Genomic DNA, 20,977 nt, shown 5'->3' on the forward strand with positions numbered 1-20,977 from the left:
CACATAGGCACACGCGCGCACACACGTGCAAGGTGGGCAGCCCTTTGGTGTGGGAGGCAGGTCGCCACGGTGATGGCAGGGACCCAATGAGGGAAGACAGTGGACTGTAGTGGGAGTTTATCTGAGGTGTGGGCACACCTCCTCCTCCTCTGAGCTGGACTACAGATGAGCCAGAGCCTGCTCCATGGCCTCTGACCTCCCAAGGTCAATGGCAAGACTCTTCAAGGAAAGGAGAGAGAGAAAGGTGCAGAATGGAAGGGGAAGGAGGGTGATGGCCACCCTCCAGTTCACTAGGGGCCATGTACTGGAACGGCCATGCTGCAGGCTCCGCGCTTTCCTGGCCCTGGACTGGTCAGTCCTTCACAGCACCGAGCTCCAGGGCTCTGATCCTCGGCCAGAGGGTGGAGACACCGCACGGAGCAGGTGCTGAGCACATGCATCCTGGCCAGCCACACCGAGCGCCCGCCCGCCCCCATGAGTGCACAGCCCTGTACAGTCTGCCAGGCCTGGAGCCTCTGCAGTCCGGCCCTGACTCCGGCCAGAATGGCAGGCAGGACACCGTGCGGCGTGCACCAGGGCCGGGGGCGCGCACCTTGTTCCGGATTCTGATGCGCTGGTAGAGGTGCTCCGGGAAGGGCTTGCGCGGGACGAAGCGGCCCAGGCCCTTGCTGACGCTGAGGTTGCCGTCCTCAAAGACAATCTTGCCCTGGCTGATGACCACCAGCGGGGAGCCGTGGCACTCCATGCCCTCGAAGATGTTGTACTCCACAGCCTGCCGGCGACAGTGCCGCTGAGCCCTCAGAGCCGCCACATGGCCACCACGAGGCCCTGGGCAGTTACCTGCGCCACTCAGACCCCAGGCGCTCCCCGGGGCTCCCCCTACAGATGCCTCCCCTGGGGCTGTGTGACGTCCCACCACCTGCCTCTCAGCTGCATGACCAACCCCTGGCTGCTGGGCGTTTGGGGAGAGGATGTGTATAACCAAACTGATATGATACCGTCTGACTTGGCAGGAATGGGACTGGGGCTCCCGGAGTCGGGCGCCATAGCTGAGCTGAATAGAATGGGCATTTCTGCGTCTTTTTAAACAACATGTTTTCTTTAGGATAGGACAGTTTTCTAAAATTAAATTACTGGGCCAAGGGACATGAGGTTTTTTTTTTAAGGCATTCGCTGCCTATTGCTAAATCATTACACCCTGAAGACCCCAGACCAACTGACTGTACATGGGCCACGGAGGGGTGAGCTGGTGGGCGGGGAGCTGTAAGGTTTCCTGTCTGTGAAGCTCCTCCAGCAATGGGGAGGGTCACTTTTATATTTTTTCCTTCCTTCCTTCCTTCCTTCCTTCCTTCCTTCCTTCCTTCCTTCCCTCCCTCCCTCCCTCCCTCCCTCCTTCCTTCCTTCCTTCCACTTTGAGAGACACTCCCTTAAACTACATATTGTTTTCATCACTCCTAAAGGGAGTACAGCTAGCACTAGCCGACTGCTTTTGATTATTTAAAAAGGGGGTCAGGGTACCTAGTAAGCAAACTCAAAAGACTGAAACCGCGTGCTTCTGAAACAGTCAGCCCCTCTTCTACCTCGGCCAGAGACCGCTGCCTCAGGCGGGTTTTTCTGTGCCCCCGAGTGTCCAACCCAAATCCCTGTCTCGGGCGTGGCAAGTGCTCCCTGCGCCTTTGCCTTCTCTCAGCAGCGTCCACATCAGCACACGGACGTGGCATAAAGGTGCTTCTAACGTCACTAGCCTGCTGGACCGCATCCCACCACGGGGACGTACTATCGGTTTCTGATCTGTTCCCAGGGACGAGCAATCGGTGGCTTCCCTGGCTCTGCTGATACACACCGTGCCGAAAGGCCCTGGTGTGTGCCCGCACGGCAGGTGTGCCCATCTTGTTGGAGGTGGAGTTTGGGGCCAAAGGGTAAATAGGTTTGGCCTTTGATGAGTCCACCCTCCAAAAAGGTGGTGCCGGTTTCAATCTCCAGCAAAACCCTGAGCTCGCCGGTGTCCTAGGAACCTCTGGCGCTCAGTCCCTGGCCCAAGTGAAGAAACGCATCTGACCGTCACGACTTGCACCTGGTTAGTTACAAGCGAGACTGGGTCTGTTTTTAAGCGAATGTGAACCACGTGCACATTTCTGCTGTGGAACGGGTTTGCGCTTCTGCAGGCTGGGTTCTGGGGGTGGCTGTCTGCTGGGCGAGGGAAGGGGTCCGGGGCTCGAGAGACCCGCTCCCGGGCAGCCCCTTCCTTTGCTGCTGCTGAGGAGTGGGCACCAAACAGAGCAGGGGGTTCTCAACCAGATCCAAGCGTCTCCAGGTCCATAGCTCAACTGAGGACAAACACTGGAGCTGGTGGGGCTTCCCAGCTTTGAGTCTGAGAGTTTCCGCAAGGACCCAAGACAGGGGCGGGGTGGGGGGAGCAGCCTCTAAGCCAATCCCGATGCAACCCCGTCTCTCCCACTGGCGGGGAACCTGAGTGACTGCGTCCAGGACTTACCGACTTGTGACTCTTGGCTGTTATGGTCTTCACCTTGTCGGGGTCCCAAATGACCACATCAGCGTCCGAGCCCATGGCGATCCGCCCTTTTCTGGGGTACAGGTTAAAGATCTTGGCTGCGTTGGTGCTGGTGACGGCGACAAACTGGTTCTCATCCATTTTGCCAGTTGCCTGAGGGCAAGAGGCGTGGATGAGAAGACCATCCCGTAACAGGAGCGGGGCCAACAGGCACACGCCCAAACCTGGCGGCGGAGTCTGCACCTCCCCCCTCCCCCAGCTGCGTCATCGGAGCCGAGATTGCCCCAGCCACTCACAGGCAGGCTCACATCTGCGTAACAGCCTTTACCGCATCTCACCGGTGTCACCGGGCCCAAGCTTCTACAGTGTTCCTGGGGGGGCGGATGGGGTGCCGCCTTACCACTGCCTTGTCCCAGACCACGGTCATCCGCTCCTCGATCCCGTTGACACCCTCGGGGATCAGAGTGAAGTTGTCCTTGCCCACCGCCTTCTGGGCGGTGCTGTAGGGACAGTGGCCGCTACCCGTGACCTGCAGGTCCCCGCTGGCAAGAAGGAAGACAGGGAGGGCTCAAAGCTGAGTTCAGGGTGAGGGGGGCAAATCCCAACTTCAGACGCTCAACACAGACTTGAACCTAACTCCCCGGAGAGATTGTGGGGAAAGGGCTTGGGCCATACCACGGACACTAGGAAGTGACGTAGGGAGTGACGTCGGAAGGCCCTTTGGCCGTGCTGTCTGGCTGCAAACTGGAAGGAGCTCTGGGCATGGGGAGAAGGTTCTAGGTTAGTGCTGGCTCTGGGCTGGTCTGGATAAGGCTCCCCAGACGAGCCTCCTCTTCCTCACCTGGAAGGGAGGGACCCAGCCAGAAAAGGGGTCAGGCTATCCTGCCCTCAAATGTTCTGATCCAGGGGGCTGGCCGGGGAGTGGGGGCCAGATCAGGTTCTGCCTGTGGGACGTGGGGGGCTTGTGTTTCTCGCTTTGTGAGGAGAGAACCCTGGGGGTCCCCGGCAAGGGCAGGGGCCTGGTCTGATTTGGGTTTTAAAATACCTGGGTGCCTGCTGGGAGCAGACAGTGACACATGGGGACATGGAGGGGGCGACAGGGAAGTAGAAAGGCCTGTCGGGACAGAGAGATGGCGGCAGCCAGAGCCAGGATGGCCACAGCCAAGGGGGTGAGAGGTGGCCAGAGTCCAGAGTTTTGCATCTTTGGGGGGAACCAGATTTCCGCCTGGCTAACCACACAGGAGGCGTGACTGTGGCTGTGCTCCTACTGTGTGCACGCAGCCGAGCACAGTGGCCACTTAATGAGTCCAAAATTCCAGGCCCTCGTCACACTGTCTCCGCCAGCTCTGCCGACACGCCATGCCAGGCAGAGGGGCGTTACAGGTGACAAGACTGGCCCGGAGAGACACAGCCCTCAGCATTCCTGACCCTGGCTGCTCCCCAATATCCACAGTGTGGGGGGGGCACAAACAAGAGGTGCTTCCATAGTCGCCGGAGGAGCAGGAGGCGGTCAACATGCAAAGGAAGGGTCACCAAGTCAATCAGCCCCTCGGCCCCCGAAGGCCTGTCGTGAACAACCAGAGCTGCGGGCTGAGCCCTCCCCCCTCCAGCCCACACTGTCTGAGGCGGCCGGGTCTCCGCCCTTCGCCCCCAGCCCCAGGAGCCCCCCACCCGCTCTCACCAGGCCAGCAGGGAGGTCAAGTGGTCAGGCGTGGTGGGGTCCGGGCTCAGGGGAGGGGAGGTCACAAACGCCGCTGCCTTGGCCCAGTTCTTGCTCCAGTAATGGGTGCCGTCGGTCCCCAGGCTGGCCGCGATGGGCTCGCCGAAGACAAGGGGACCTGGGGGACAAACACAGACGTGAGTGGTTAAGAGTGGGTGGTCTCTCATCAGAGGTGCTGATGTGAAAAAGTAGGAGATCTCAGCTGGAGAAAATAAATCGGCCGAAGGGGATAAATCATCCGTCCTTCTCCCAGGCTTCACCCCAGACGGCCCGCCCCCCAGCACCCGGTGCCCGGCTGATGCACACACAGCAAGAGTCTGGATAGGTCGTGCCATCCGGATTTGGACAGGACTATGACCTCTTTTTACAGCCTGGTCAACCGAGGCACACAGACGTGTCCTGCTCTTCAGTCGGGGACCTGCCAGAAGCAGGTCATCAAGTAAGGAGTCAAGTTCAGGTGTCATACTGGGGGAGTGACTCCAGCACACACTGGCTGGGGACTGAGGATGTGACACAGGGGAAACAAGTCAAGACCAGGGGAGTCACCCCTGAGTCACGTCTGCAGGCACCTGTAGCTCAGTGCATGGGGACCCCTTGGAAACTGTGACGTACGTCAGAGCCGCCCCAGCCCCGCCAGGGAGCTGGGCTGTGCTTCCAACCCTCTGCTTCCCGAGCACCCACCGCCCCGAAATCCCACCCATCCCGCCTTCCAGGGAGGGGCCAGACGTACCTCCACAGAACAATCTTGGCCTGAGGCGGTGCAGGCAGCAGCACTGGGGTAATCGCCCAGCGCCAGCACGACACAGACTCACCTGTCCCCGGTCCCACGCCGCACACAGGGACTCAGGACTCAAGTCTAAAACCGCCTGCCCCTCTTCCCTTCACAGACATGCAGGAGGCCCACAGGGCTCGGGCTCGGCAACAGGCAGCGAGTCTCTGCCCTGGGTGGGGGCTCTGTTGGTGAACTTGAACCTGCCAGACACCCCCGTCCTCAGGAGACCGGGCACTGGGCGGCCTACCTTTCTTCCTGGCCAGGGCAATGATGTCCGCCGCGCTCTTGCTCATCACCTTGGTGATGTACACAGGGCAGTTGACGCGGCCGGCGATGGTGATGGCCCGGAACGCGGCCTCGGCCTCCAGCTGGGAACACAGCAAACCCCGGGTCACCAGAGGTGGCGGCCAGGGCCACCATCCCCCCACTCCGAGTCCCCAGGGCTCCCCCTTTCCTTACATGTGGTCAGAGGAAACCCTACGACCCCAAAGGAAGGAAAAATATTGTAGATTTAAAAAAAGAAAGAAAATGTTAAGCCAGAGTAGATTTGGGTACAGGACTGGAAGGCGGGATTACATCCTTGCACCACTGGGAAGAATTCTGCCTGTTCTGTTAGGAGGAGGTAAACAAAGCGGCATCAAAAGGCCACCTCGGGCCCCCGAGGTGACTGGTCATTTATATAAACGCCTGACGTAGGTGAGCCCTGTGCCGCCGCGAATGCTGTTCCTCCCCCAGCTGGACCCGCCAGCCACCAGGCTGCATCTCTGCCCCTCTAGGCTGGCACTTCTGGAACAAAAGGTCCAGTTACATTCTGCACAGTTCTGTGTTTAATTCCCAGCCTGTGCTGCCCTGGGCACATCCTGCTGCCGGCACGCAGCTCCGGCAGTGGCGTCCGTGAGGCCTGAGTCTGTGAGCACCGCTGCCGGGACCAGACGCCAGCAGCTCGTGGGCAGTGGCGCCCCAGTGTGGAGCCCCAGGGAGAGAGGTCTGTCTACTGGAGCTGTGTCCCCAGACGGCCAGCTCGACCCAGGCCCAGAGCAGAGGTCTGGCAGGACAGACGTGATGTAATTAGGACACAGGGAACATCCTCAACTCAAAAGCTTCCCCAGTACCCTGCCTGCCTTCCTCGGCCCGCCCTACACACAGACACAACTGTGCACACACGTCCCCACACATGCATACAATGTGCACACACATGCTCTCACACACAGTGCACCAGCCGTTTGCACATACAGGCATGCTCACATGCACGCACACGCTCACACACTCTGCTGCTCCCAGGGGAATGCGCTGTTTTCCAGTCTCCGGAGCACAGCGGGCAGCGAGCACGGACAGCCGTCTCACAGGCAGGAGGCCTGGGACGTGCGGCTCCCCCTTCACATCAAATGTGCCAAGTCCTCGGTCCTTGTCCAGTGTGGACACTTGACTGTCCCTGGGGCCTGGTGTGACATTCCTGGGCTGCCTGGGCTCTGGGGGCAGGGCCCCTCCCTGGCGCCTCGGCCTGGCCTGTAGCCGGCCGGGCCTAGAGTCAGAGGCAGGCCCGTGCTCTTGCAGGGGCACGGGGTGGGGGTGGGCAGAGGCTCTGGCCAGGATGTCCTGGCTGGAACAGCGTCAGGTAAGCAGTGTTGGGGTCACACCCCGTCCAGGGCCCCTGTACCTCCTCGGGTCTGCTCAGAGCATGGCCCTCGGGCCCTGTGATGCCCATCTCCAGGATCCGCTTTTGTTCCTGCAAGACAAGAACAAGGAATCAGTGAATGCAGAACATCAGAGCTGGGAGGGGCCGCTCCTCTGATCCCCCCCCCCCCCGCCCCCGCCGGAGGACCGACAGGGGAGCCCAGAGCGGCAGGGGTCAGCAGGCTCTGACTTGGGCTGGGAGACCCGGTGCTCCCGGCCTCTCCCCACTGCACCTGCCCACCTTCCCCGGGGCTGCCCCGGACTACCTCTGGGTTCTGCCCAATCTCCCCGGACCAGCCAGAAGAGGTGGGGGTGACAGATGAGTGCGCATAAAGGCCACCTCCACCCTTCCAGGCTCCGAGCCTCTGCCACAGGGCTCTCCCTTGGGGAGACAGGTGACATTTAGATGGAAATTCTCCAAACTGGGAGTCCCGCTCCAGGCCCATCTCTGTGACTCGGGGCCACTGCTCAAGTCTCGTCCTCTCTCCCTCACTCTGGGGATAAGAGTGCCTGTGTCCCCAAGTTCCTGCCCTGAGTCAGTGAGGCCGAGTGTGTAAAATGGCAGTGCCACACCTGGTGTTTGGTTGGAGCGCCTCTCTTGGTTGCTGGCTCTCGGGGTCTCTACACAGTAGACACCCCCTTCCCCTTCCTGGAACCACCCCCCTTTCCAGCGGGAGGCCTCTGCCTCAAGTTCGTCATGTAACCTTGAACTGGCTCCCTAAGATAATGACCCAGATTCAAGCCCATTTGCTCCGAGTTTTCTCACCCCAGGAATACTTCCATTTCTCAAAAAAAATTTTGTTTTTCCTTTGCCATGATATCAGCTGTGTGGGCACTAATTTCAACCTGCACCATTTCTGGGCCGTCGCTCTTCCCAGGAACCCTGGGCCGGGTCCCCCACGGACAAACCCGCAATTCCCACCGCCTCCGTGGTTATCAAGTTTGAGCTTACGGTGGAGACAACCCGGAAGCAATTTCCAGATCTAACAGTGGGGCGGGTCTAAGTGAGCGACGACGGAGTAGTTCCAGCTACTGGAGGGGGTGTGCGCATAAATAAAGGTGTTATGAGGGGGACAGAGCCCTGTGTGGGAACGTCAGTTACTCTTTCTGTTGGGAAGGGGCGAGGGAGGGACACACGGAGAGGGGTGGGGGAAAGACAAACGTCCCATAACGGAAGGAAAACACAGACCCCTAAAGACAAGAGCGGGGTTTCTGGAAAAAGACCGCGGCCGACTACCCGCAGGACTCCTGCTCCCCCAGAAATCCCACCGGAGGGGCAGAAAAAGCCGAGAGAATGCAGAGGAGACCGCGGGGGCCACACCTGGGAGTCTGCAGAGCAGGCGTACGCCACGGAGCAGACTCCGGGAGCCCGGGGAGCGGACTCTGACGTTCTCAGCGAGGGGGGCCGAGCAGCCCGGGATGTGAAGCTTAGCACGGGGTCCAGGCGGGTCCTCTGTTTCCACTGGAAAACTGTTCAGCAGTAGCTGCTGACACTAAGTAACACAGCCACCACCCAGCATCTCACTCCCGGGAACACATGAACGGGTGTGAACGTGTGTGTAACAGAATGTGTGTGTAACTGAACCAGCAGGCTCCCGGGAGCTTGGTGCACAACAGCCTCCCCCCAGTGGAAACTACCTAAATCCCCCGGATAATACATTCTGACCGACTCCTGCAGCGGAACTACAGCCCAGGGAAGCAAAAGGGAAGTCCCTGGTTTGTGGAACAGGAGGGACGAATCTCACAGACCAAGTGCTGAGCAAAAGCAGCCAGAGGATGATGCACAGTTCCGTCTTCACGAAGTTCAAAGCCAGGCAAACCTGAGCTCTGTGTGAGAGGCAACTTCTAAGAGGCTCCCACTGAGCCGAGTCCTGGTTTCTGTGCCCCTGTGCAGTCCCCTGTCCGTGCAGATTAGGCAAAGGACCAGCCCCACCAGGTGCGCAGGGCAGGTAATGTTATCACCCCCGTGGGACCGGTGAGCGAGCCGAGGTGCGCAGACCCTGGGGCCTGCCAGGGGCCTCGCCGCAGGTGGGGTGCGCAGGCCTCACCTCTGCTACGCAGTCTGGTCACCGCACTGCACCTGTGCCCCCCGTCATACGACACGGAGAAGCCGACGGAGGTGGGGGGGGCGTGCACAGCACTCACCTGAGCTATCAAGTCTCCGTTTTCCGCGTGGACCAGGATCACGGCTCCCAGCCCCTTCAGGAAGGTGAAGGCTTCGTACAGCTAGGGAGGAGAGACAGGAGGGGCTGAGGCGAGCAGCGGGACCACCGGCGAAGGCCGCCCCTCCACTCACACCGCCATCACTCGCGGCCCCCACAGAAGCAGCACAACCGCTTCGGCGAAAGAATGGAATGTCTCGATCAGCAGCAAGTGACCTTGGGAGGGATCTGCCCTTGACCCTGAGGAGGCCAGGGTGAGGCAGAACTGATGGAAGTCACAGCACAGCTGGACTGCACCCTCCCTCTGGCGCCTGTCCCCACCTCTGGCTCTGTTTGGCATTCGTGCCATGGTAGTGCCTGCTGGTGGTGACGGCTGGTGCTGGGAAGTCCTTTTCCGTTTTCCTGAAATTGTGTAGCTAATCCTGCCAGGCCTGCGCCGCAGACCTCGGGAGATGAGCCTGTTCACAGAACTTCAACCCTCGTCACTTGACAGAACACAGTGGGATCAGGGAGGGGGCGTGCTCTCCAATAACCCTAACACTCAGATAACATGCCACCTGCCCAGCATCCCCGGATTCAGCCAGTACGGGCCCTGCCCCGCCCATGAAGGAGCTGCAATCCCACCTTCCCACTCGGGAGGGCAAAGCCGCCATGCTCCCTCTACAGGGCTCTCAAATCCTAACTGTGCTCTTCACATGGGCCAGGAAACTCCGCTCCCCACCATTCAGGTGCGGGCAGCAGGTGCAGAGGTGGGGGGGATGCTGGGAGGCGGGGAGCACTTCCAGCGACCTGCACCCAAAGCCTGCTGGGCGGGCGCCCTTTGTCACGGGGCTTCAGGGGAGCAGACATTAGAACGAGACAGGTGGAAATCGCAGCAATGCTGAACACCAAGTGCTGCGCTCTCCACAAACCCGAACCAGCGTTCAGCCCACGGACGGCTGCAGGGGAGGCCTGCGGGGCACCTAGGAGCAAGACCTCCTCTGACTGGGGGCATTTGTGCCAGAGGCAGGACGGGTGCTTCTCCCATGCACCTCCCACTCCGTGGTGACAATGATTAACAGCTAATTAACACCCAGAGGCACCATCCTACTGCCTCACCGGCAGTAAATCATTTCGGCCTCCGGCAGCCCCCGAGCCAAAAGCACGGAGTGGTCAGGAAAGCGGCCCCCGGCCGCAGAGCCAGGCCTGGGCTCCCAGCAAAGCCACCTGGCTGCAGCATCCATCTCCCGTATTCTATTATTTTTAAGATTTTATTTATTTATCTTTAGAGGGGAAGGGAAGGAGAGAATATCAATGTACGGTTGCCCCTCGTGTGTCCCCTGCTGGGAATTGGCCTGCAACCCAGGCACATGCCCTGACTGGGAATCAAATGGTGACTCTTTGGTTTGCAAGCTGACCCTCAATCCACCAAGCCACACCAGCCAGGACAAGCCACGTATTCTTAAGAATTAGCAGGCACGGGAAGGATAGCAGAACAAAGCCAGCAGTCCCACTGGAGGGAGGCCAGGTGCCCGCTAACCAGCAAGCCTGCACTCGTACCACACAGAGCATCATCTTCCTCAGCTCACTTCCTCCCGGGCAGGCGGGAGAGGCGCACGCCACACAAACGAGGGGACTGGGAAAGGAGGCAGCTTGCAGTCAGCCTGGGGGGCGGCCACGGCTCTCCTCCAGGGTCAGAGCTCATGGAATGGTCCCCACCCCGGCTTGAGCCCCAGAATCAGGGGCGGAGTTCCTGGGAAACACAGACTCCGGAGCCCCACCCCTGGGCGCCTACGACAGGGTCCAGGAGCCTGTGTTTTTAACGAGTCCTTCAGGTGATGCTGAGGGTGAGGCGGGTGTGGGAGCCTCCATGCAGGGGTCCCCACTCCACCTCACGCTGGCAGCCAGAAAGGGACACAGGCCCAGGAAGGACGCTGACACACAAGGCCATGTGGCAGTTCAGCATCACAACCAGGACTCAACCCCCGAGCTCTGCCCTGGCCGTTCCTGCCCAGCGAGGACAGCAGGGCCTCCTGCGGCAGCGCCTACCTGGCTATCGGACATTTGGTAGAGATCCTTGTAGGCCATGTACACCTGGAAGGAATTGACACCTGTTCGAGACACAAAGAGAACAGAAAGTGCATTTAAGGGAAACGAAACATGTCTTCCCTGTAAATCAATGGTCACAGCACAGACCAGAATGGCCAGGGTAGAAGGGCGCAGCAGAGCTCACAGTGGGGCGCACGCCCAGCCTGGGAGTACGGGCAAGGGTCGAAGGAGTCCCTCCAAGCTGAATTTGAAGGAGGGAAGAGGGGAGAGGGGTGGGGAGGGAGGAGTTAGGGAGACGGGAGGAGAAATGGGAGGGAGGAGGGCGTGAGCGGGACCACAGCAGGGAGATGAAGGAGCCTCAGATGTGCAGGTCCCAGAAAGTGTCCTGTGGCTGGAGCGAAGGCAGAGTGTGTGTTTTTAAATCCCCTGTGAGCTCTGTTATGGGAAAATACAAACAAGGAAATTCAGAGTCACAACCATTTTGAAGGGTGCAACTTGGAGGCATTCAGCACATTCACAATGCAGCCGCACACCATCGATGGTGCTTCTAAAGGCAGTGGCACGAGCAGACCTTCTGTCTCTGGAACATTCTTCTGGAAGCGGAGTAGAGAGTGGGTGGCAGAGCAGCCAGGAGACAGGGAGGCAGACAGAAGGAGGGGGAGGTCCAGGGCCAGGTCAGGAGCTGTGTGTGTGTGTGTGTGTGTGTGTGTGTGTGTGTGTGTGTTGAGGGAGGGGGAGGGGAGGGAGAACCTGACCCTAATTCACCTGCAGTGGCCTGAAGGACCGCATTTCATATATTATTTATGTTGCACACCCATAACGTGCACTATGCAATTAACATTTGTTAATGAAATCAGAAAACATTTTGATTTAAAAAAATGAAGAATTTAAGGCAAAAGGATGAAACGGATCAGATTTCTTTTATATGAAGCAATAGTAAAGACAACCCAAAAATTTTTTCTTGTACAAAAAGTCTTGGCCACAAAAATTTCCTTTGCCAAAAGTTCTGGAAAAATTAAAAGAAAAAATAATATGCAGAGATTAACATAAATACTGATTTCTAATTAATCAAGTAGGCCTAAATAAAAATGATAGGGCAATTAATTGATATTATATTCCTTGTAAAGATAAACCCTTTTTCCTGGCTGGTGTAGCTCAGTGGATTGAGTACAGGCCTGTGAACCAAAAGATCGAGATTCGATGCCCAGTCAGGGCACATGCCTGGGTTGCAAGCCAGTTCCCTGCAGGCCAGTTCTCAGCAGGGGGTGCACAAGAGGCAACCACACAATGATATTTCTCTCCCTCTCTCCTTCCCTTCTCCTCCGAAGATAAATAAATAAAATCTTTAAAAAAAAACAAATTCTTAAAAAAAAAAAAGATAAACCGCTTTTTAAATACAAAAAACAAAAGTTCAGCATGTTATAAAAGATCCAGGGACAAACAAGTAAAACCAAAAACAGAGGTAAATTCACAGCCTTAAATGCTTCATCATTATTATTTTTTCCTCATCTGAGGACATACTTATCGATTTTAGAGGGGAAGGGGGAGAGAGGAACATCAATCAGTTTTTTCTCGCACAAGCCTGGACCAGGGACCAAACCCACAGTCTAGACACGTACTCGGACCAGGAATCGAACCTGCAGCGTCCAGTTTACGGGACGATGCTCCAACCAATGGAGCCATACAGGTCAAGGTGTGCTCATTATTTTTTAAAGGAGAGGGAAAGAGTAAGCTTCCATAATGAAACATTTTTAAAGAAATGAAAATTCACCAGAAACTAGGAGTAAATAATACAAACAAAAGCAGAAATAGTGAATCGGACATGTCAGACTTAAAAACGCCCTAAAACTGTTACTCGGGGGTGGAAGGAAGGGACGAGGTAAAGCCATTGCAGATGAAAGCCTTCTGTGAAAAAATCATGACAGACTGACTTGTTATAAATGAAAATCTTCTAGAAGTTCATTCTGTTTTTTTTTAAGATTTTATTTATTTTGAGGGAGAGAGGAAGGAAGGGAGAAAGAGAGGAGAGAAACATCGATGTGCGGTTGCCTCTCATGTGCCCCCTACTGGGGACCAGGCCCCACAACCCAGGTGTGTGCCCTGACTGGGAATTGAACCAGCGACCCCTTGGTTAACAGGCCAGCACTCAATCCACTGAACCACACCAGCCAGAGGAATAAGTTCATTCTTAAAAAGTCAAAATAACAAGCAAAAACCAAAACAGTAAACATATCTACAATTTTTTAAAATATATTTCATTGATTATGCCGTTACAGTTGTTCTATTCCCCCCTTCATTCCCCTCCACCCTGAACACCCCCTCCCCCACCGTTCCCCCCTTTAGTTTATGACCACGTGTCTCAAGTTCTTTAGATTCTATATTTCCCCTACTATTCTTGCCCTCCCCCCCTATCTATTTTCTACCTACCATCTATGCTACTTATTTTCTGTACCTTCTCCCCCCTTCTCCTTCTCCCACTCCCCTGTTGCTAACCCTCCACGTGATCTTCATTTCTATGGTTCTGCTCCTGATCTAGCTGTCCTCTTAGTTTGCTTTTGTTTTAGGTGTGGTTGTTAATAACTCTGAGTTTGCTGTCCTTTCACTGTTCATCTTTTTTATCTCCTTTTTCTTAGATAAGTCCCTTTAACATTTCATATAATAAGGGCTTGGTGATGATGAACTCCTTGAATTTGATCTTATCTGAGAAGCACTTTATCTTCCCTTCCATTCTAAATGAAAGCTTTGCTGGATAGAGCAATCTTGGATGTAGATCTTTGGATTTCATGACTTGGAATACTTCTTTCCAGCCCCTTCTTGCCTGTAAGGTCTCTTTTGAGAAATCAGCTGACAGTCTAATGGACACTTTTTTGTAGGTGACTGTTTCCTTATCTCTTGCTGCTTCTATAATTCTCTCCTTCATTTTAATCTTGGCTAATATAATTATGATGTGCCTTGGTGTGTTCCTTCTTGGGTCCAACTTCTTTGGGACTCTCTGAGCTTCCTGGATTTCCTGGAAGTCTATTTCCTTTGCCAGATTGGGGAAGATATTGTTTATTATTTGTTCAAATAAGTTTTCCACTCATGGCTGTTCCTCTTCCCCTTCTGGTACCCCTATAATTCGGATGTTGGAACATTTAAAGATGTCTTGGAGATTCCTAAGCCTCTCCTCATTTTTTTGAATTCTTGTTTCTACATTCTTTTCTGTTTGGTCATTTTTTTCCTCTTTTTGGTCCACTCCTTTGATTTGAGTCCCAGTTTCCTTTCCATTACTATTAGTTTCCTGTGCATTTCCATTCATTTCAATTGGTTTAGTCTTCATATGTTCCTCTAATTTGTGACTAAAATCAACCAGTTCTGTGAGCATCCTGATCACCAGTATTTTGAACTGTGCATCTGAAAGTTTGGCTATTTCTTCATCACTTAGATTTATCGGCTCTGGGGCTCTGAGTTGTTCTTGAGCCATATTTTGATCTGTTCGTGCCTATTACTGTATAAGGAGTGGAGCCTTAAGTGTTGGGGGGGCAGAGGGTGTGCCACCCAGGTCGCTGGTTTGTGACGCTGTAGGTGGGGGCGGGGTCAGAGAGGGACAATGGCGGTCCCCTCTGACGCTTCCTGCCACTGGGGCTTGCACGGTCTGTCTCACTGCTCCCTCCTTCACCGGTTTATCGGTTTGGCTGAAGGGTTTGTTGTCAGACTTCCCTGAAGTTCAATTTTCTGTGGTTTTGGCTTCGTTTTTGTTGCTAAAACTTTGTTGTTTTTAAACTTGGTTGTGGGAGGAGGCACAGTGCTTCCACCTACACCTCCATCTTGGCAGAAGTCCCCTCTGTAACAATTTTAACAGAGGTTTGAAAGCACCTCTTCTTTTCAAAACACCAGACAGGGGTTACTTGTGGGGGAGGAGGGAAGAGGGCCGTGGTGGGGACCGTGGAGGGTCTGTCGGGGCAGCCGACCCAGTCCTATTTTTTATTAGTAACTGACTGGGGCAATCGCGTAGTAAAGCCACATCTGTGGCTTTGCTCATAAAGCTACATCTCTGATGTGTGGTCTTCTGTGTCTGTTTTATTGTATGTTAAAAAGGTTCAAATAAAAGCAAAGAAGCAAAAAAAAACTCTAAAAGAAAACAATACCTTTAGACAATTTAAGAAGGAAAAACAGCTAATAAAAATAAGGAAGAGATGAGGTCTTATTTGTAATCAAGCAACTCAAATGGAAACCTCTGTGCTGCGCCCCACGTTTGCAGGCCGCCCGGGGCAGCGGCTGGGCCCGCGTGGGCGCCGCAGGGGGAGCTGGGAGCGGACGGCGTGGCCTTTCAGAGACACGGGAGGCAGATGTGAAGGTGAGACGAGCCCCTGGCTTAAACACCTGAGCAGGATGTGAATCAGCCTCATTGGTCATTAGAATAAAAATTAATTTTTTTAACTTCAAAAATAAGTTGCCCAGTGCCGTGGATGTGCCTCAAAATGAGTCCCTCTTACGTACCACAGGACAGTGGAAACTGGCACAGCCCACCTGTCACCACTGAGAGAAGCATGGCGGCCCATCAGTCCGAGCTGTAAGGGTCCCCTGTCTGCCCGGGCCACTCTCCTGCCTGCAGGGGGGCCTCCAGGACGCAGCCAGCCCGGGCCTCACACACGCACACACGCTCCCCCACGTGCCCGGCTGTCATCACAGGTTTCTGCCAGGACCGACACAGAGCAGCAACTCGCTACAATTGTGCCAACACCTCTTGGCTCCCCCACCCGTTCGTTCATAACCCCCTGAAGCTCTCAGAACTCTCACATCCTCTACCCACCCTTTTATCCATTTCCCCATCCACCCTTTGACCTTCGAGGTGGCTGAGTTCTCGCCCTGCAGCCCCAGGTGGTGGTCAGTGGGCAGCTGATGCTGAGCGGAGCCACAAGGAGAGACTGAGTCCCACTGACACCAAAGGACACCGGCTGGTCTCTGAAAGAGAAGCCCACCCACTCGAAGGACAGGCTGGTCCATTCCACCGCAGGACGATGGGAGCAGAGGACACAGGCGTGAGGTGAGGGGGGAACAGAGCCGGCACGAAGAGGAAACACTCGGGTGAGTGCAGAAAGACCTCAGCAGGGGACCCTGGGGCGCATGCGTCCAGCACCAAACCAAAGCCAGTTCGGTCTCAGCCGAGCCCTGGAGCGGCTCTGCAGTCTGCACTCCACACAGACGCTGGCGTCCACTTGGACTGGCGAGGGGAACCTGGGTTCCCAGCGATCGACCTGTGTCTTAGCTGCTGGGCTTCAACACGGCCACACGTGACCAGGGCATTCAAAGCAGAGTCAGCACTGCCCCAACTTGTTGGGCCCCTGATGCCCTTTCCATGGGGCATTGATGGCCTCGCTCATCAAGTACTTTCTGAGCACTTTCCGTGTACGAGGACCACTCTAGAGACTCGAGAACCTGGGCAGGAGGGGGCCCTGTCTACCTCCCACTGGGTACCAGCAGCAAACGAACAAACAAACAAGATCGCTTCAGGCAGAAGCAGGAGACAGGAAGACGTAAAAGAGGCTGCTAACTTTCACACATTTCACAGAAGTTCTGCAGCGACTCCTGTTAGGAGGCGAAGTCTGTCTGGCCAGTCCTTGGACGTGGGCTAGCGTCAGTGACGCACAGGTGGCAGTGCACATGTCCCCAGCCTCGGCCACAACGGTCCTGCAGGCCACTCTTCCGCTCCTGGAACCACCGGGAAAAGGCGCTCACACAGCTGGCTGGAGACCAGAGACAGAGGCGTGCTCCCTGCCACAGCCGTCCCCGCGGAGGCGCGGGCGTGAGGGCGCCAGGCTGTGAACCCAGGGCGGCTCCGCCCACAGAGCCTGGAGCAAATGACCAACTGCTCTTTTTCACCAGTGGTGGTGAGATACACAGAACGTGACATGTGCCACCTTCACCTGTCGACGTAAGAAACACCCAGACCTCCAGGGAACTTCGGTGAGTTTACTTAGCCTAACAGAGGACGCAGGCAGGGAGCAAGATCGCACACACTCCTCAAATCTGTCACCCTTTGGCTGAAACGAACTCTCAGCGAAATTCTCTACAGGTGTGGGCGTTTCTGACCTGCACCTGGCATCACGTGCAGGAGCGGACCTGGGGACAGGCCCTGCGGGGGACGGTGTCAGAGGGGGGCTTACCCAGAGGCCAGAACACCCCGCAGGGCTGGCTCAGGGCATGGATGAGCCTGTAACTAAAGGAGCCACGTGTCCGGGGCATGACTGCCACTGTGACCTGCCCGGTTAGGGGTTTACGATCCAATCGCCCTGTGAGGTGACGTTCCCCAGAACCCCCTCTTTTTGTCAGCAAACCATTCCCCATCCAGTTTGGTGGCGTCACGCGCATCCACACTGGTGAGCAACCACCCCACCGTCGTCTCCAGAGCTCTTCCTGCTGGCAAAGCGGAATCTCTGTCCCCATGAAACAACAGTGCCCCAGCCCCAGGGACCCACCACTCTGCTCTCTGTCCGAATCTGACACCTCCAGGGACCTGGAGTGCCACCGTACTGTGTCTGTTCCTTCACGCCGGGCCATTTCCCTGAGCAGGCCCTCCAGGCTTATCCACCGTGCGGCGTGGGACAGAAAGCCCCTTCTCTTCAAGGTCGAGTGATGCCCACTGTGGCGAGCGCCCACCTCTGGGTGCCCTTTCGCCCACCAACAGACACTTGGGGTTGCTTCCCTCTTTCGGCTGGAGAATCAACACTGAGCCTAGACGGCGCATCTCCTGCCAGGGCCCTGACGCTGTGAGTGCAGAGGAGCCACTGAGAGCCTCAGAGGCCAGCGGGGCGGCTGGCCAGTGCCCCTCGGCCAGGAAGCTCGAGGGCAGGATTTGATCCCAGGCCGCCAGATGGCTGAGAGCTTTCTACACGTCCTGCTGCTTCTGTGAGGCTGTGACGGTCTTTTCACTGTGCACTCGAGAGAGACGGGGTGGGGGGGGATGGTAACTCTGCCCAGTTTTATTAGAGGAAAAGGTGAGAGACAGAGCCAGCAACCACCTGGCACAGGTCGGTGCAGCCGCGGGGCCGGGCCTACGCTCCTGGAAGCCCCCCTTCACCACCGTCCCCCACCCACCACCTCCGACAGCCCCCACCAGATGGAGGGCGGGGAGTGCCCCACGTCCATGACCAGCCTCTGCTCACAGAAGGGCCCACCCCGGCGAGCATGGCGCCCCAAGGGAGGTGCCCCTTCTCCCCCAGTGAACAACTGAAACGGCCTGCAGGGGGTGCTGTGCTGAGCCCCGAGGCCCCCACCCCAGCTGCAGGGAGAGTTGCAGGCGGAGGACCCTCAGCTGTCACCAAACCACTGACTGACGCTCCCAGAGGACAAGGATGACGGCTGACCTCAAGTTCACGCCCTTCACAGAGGACCACGCCCGCCGCCTGGCTGACTGCAGTATGACGGGCCCTGGCCTGTCCTTCCTCAGGGCAGATGGGAAGGGCGTCCAGGGCCAGAGCATCCCGCAGCCAATCCTGAGAGCCCTCCGTGGGAGGCAGGTCCCCTAAAGATGCCTGCTCCCTGACCCCCAGAACCTGTGAATATGTCCCTCCCAGGCAGAGATTAAGGGCCCCAAGACGAGGGGCCATCCTGGAGTTTTGGGGTGAGCCCGATGTAGTCACCAGGGTCCGAGAGGGAGATGTGACGACAGGGAGGCCGCAGGGCCCGGGCCAAGGATGCAGGGGGTTGCAGAGCTCGGAAAGGCAAGGGTCCTTCCCCGGAACCCCCAGAAGAACTCCCCCGGCCCACCGCTAGAGACCCATGGCCCCGAGACCCACGTCTGACTGCCAGTCGGTCACTCGTGTTGTTTTAAACCTGGAGGTGGTGGGTTTTGTTCCAGGGGCCACGGGAAACGGACACACAGCCACTTCCTGCCTCCCTGGGGCCCTGCCAACACAGCCTGTAAAAATTCACTGACTGGTGACAGATCAACCCAGTACTGCCACAAAAAGTGACATGTGATGCTAATACATTAATAACCGATAATACAGAATCCTCACCACAGGCCAGCAGGGCTGAAGGAACAACCAGTTTCCAGAAGGGGAAACTGAGGCAGAGAAGTGGAATGACTGACCCCGGGTCACACCACTGCTCAGTGGACAGGTGTGGTTGTCGATGGCATTTTACTGGGTGAAGAAGGCATAATGCAGAATAGTGTGCATATTATAACCCCATTCATGTAAAAATCACACGTGTGAGTGAGTGTGCATATATGAAACAGGACATGCAGGCACACACTCCAAGATTCAGCGTGTGCATCACAAGCAGGAAGGAAAAACACATTATCAGCTTTACTTCATGTGCTTCCACAGTTTTAGTAAATGTGTACGAACTCGGCAACTTCAACCAATACAAGTACTTTGCGATGCTAATTAGACACTTAAAACCCATGAGTGCACCGAAAACCTCACCAAGCCTTTTCCTTACAAGATTCTGGTCAAGGGAAGAACACAGCTCTCTGCCCTCTCCCAGTGCGACGCACCCAACGCGACCCCCCCGAACCCCCCGCCAGGGCTGCAGCTCTCTCATAATGGGGTGCAGCCCCGGCGTATCCCCCCGACCCCGTAGCTAGGCTGTCAAAGCTGATGCGCTGAAGCCCCTGGTGCCAAGGAAAAGTGCTCAGGACTCAACATTAGGTGAGGAAAGGAAGATCCAGTCATCCCCCTCTTACCCGTGAGGGCCCCCCACGGCCCTCCAAGAACGCCCGAAACCGTGGACAGTACCAAACCCTATATATACTACGAGTTTTCCTATGTGTACATACCTATGATAGAGTTTAATTCGTCAGGCGCAGTAAGAGACTGACAGTAACTAACGATAAAATAGAACAACCGCGAGAGTAAACTGTGATGGACGTCACGTGGGTGTGGGCTCTTGTCTGTGTCCCTGCCCACAGATGTGACACCTCTTCCACCCTCGCCAAGCACCTGTGCACGTGGCTGTGACTGCTGCTTGAGGACAACAGAACCAGCACGGGTTTCTTTTTCCTTCTCCACAATCCCACGGATAGGAGATTCGTTTACCGGAGATCTGAGCAACCTCAGCAAACGCTGTTCTCTCCTTATTTAGGCAAGAACGTCCACTTTTTCACACAGAGGAAGCACCTGGTGGCCATGCTGATGTCCACATGGCCAGCATCACTACTCTGGCACCTGGGGGCCATTGTCAAGTAAAGCTAGGCGACTGGACTAGATCGCAGCCTTGCGATACAGCGACAGCTGATGGGATCACCGAGTGCCGGATGGGCCGGTGAGGTGTGGCAAGTGAGGGCTCAGGTCTGGGGCGGGGCGGGCAGGACTTCGCTGCACCGCTGGACACTGAAAATTGTTCATTTCTGCCATTTTCCACTTCATATTTTCGGACCCTAGTTGACCGCCAGTAACTGAAACCGCGGAAGAGACGCTGTCGACAGGGAGGACCCCAGCGCAGCCCCGTGAACCTCCTCGCACGGCGGTGCCGGGCACAGTAAGAGTGTGGTCCGCAGGGACCGCGCCGGAGGGGCGGGTCCTCCCTGCTGGAGCTCTGGGACACACAAAACCGCAGCCCACGCGTGGGCCAAGAACACGCAGCTCACGAAGGGCTCCACGGGGTGAGCACTGAAAGAACACGCACACGGGGCGGTGGACTGACTCGTCCCCATCCAATCAGCATGGACTCCCACTGGCGCGAACACGCGGGGAGCCAGAGACGTGCCTGCTGGGGCGTGCGGGTGGGCACACCTTTCAGGAAGGCCATTTGGCGCTCAGTGCCACGATCCTGAAACAATCATAATTTCACTTCTGGAGATCGAGGGAAATAACCAGTGATGTTTATATGCGAAGAGGTTCACCACAACACAGCTTACAGTACAGCGAACGGAAATCCCAAGTGCCCAATTAAACAAAACAGCTGAGCAAATCAACCGCTATCAGCTACTGAAAAGTTATTAATGAAGAGTAATGATCACTCACAACATGCGAAGTAAAAAGAGGAGGGTTCCAAGGAGCTGCTGTCGTATGACTATATAAGGAGAAACTCGTCCAAATGGGCAGAGAACGGGAGGTAATAACCACAACACTAATATAAGTGGGGATGGGAAGAGGGCCAGAGGAAAAAATGCGTTTCCTTCG

At 56.2% G+C, this 20,977-nt stretch overlaps 1 protein-coding gene across 1 annotated transcript in view; it reads right to left on the bottom strand.

Moving 5' to 3' along the window:
* CRMP1 (collapsin response mediator protein 1) overlaps window positions 1-20,977 on the bottom strand; it is a 48,364-nt gene that overhangs the window by 3,999 nt on the left and 23,388 nt on the right. Inside the window, exons 5-12 of the mRNA XM_037126764.2 lie at window positions 10,869-10,930; window positions 8,824-8,904; window positions 6,662-6,730; window positions 5,252-5,372; window positions 4,194-4,350; window positions 2,913-3,054; window positions 2,495-2,665; window positions 593-772 (exon numbers count right to left, since the gene is read on the bottom strand). Of these exons, the coding sequence (XP_036982659.1) occupies window positions 593-772; window positions 2,495-2,665; window positions 2,913-3,054; window positions 4,194-4,350; window positions 5,252-5,372; window positions 6,662-6,730; window positions 8,824-8,904; window positions 10,869-10,930 (983 nt within the window). The remainder of the gene's footprint in view (window positions 1-592; window positions 773-2,494; window positions 2,666-2,912; window positions 3,055-4,193; window positions 4,351-5,251; window positions 5,373-6,661; window positions 6,731-8,823; window positions 8,905-10,868; window positions 10,931-20,977) is intronic.

Source organism: Artibeus jamaicensis, unplaced genomic scaffold (genome assembly GCF_021234435.1).
Source record: "Artibeus jamaicensis isolate MK-2021 breed Jamaican fruit bat unplaced genomic scaffold, CSHL_Jam_final contig_76, whole genome shotgun sequence".
NCBI lineage: Eukaryota > Metazoa > Chordata > Mammalia > Chiroptera > Phyllostomidae > Artibeus > Artibeus jamaicensis.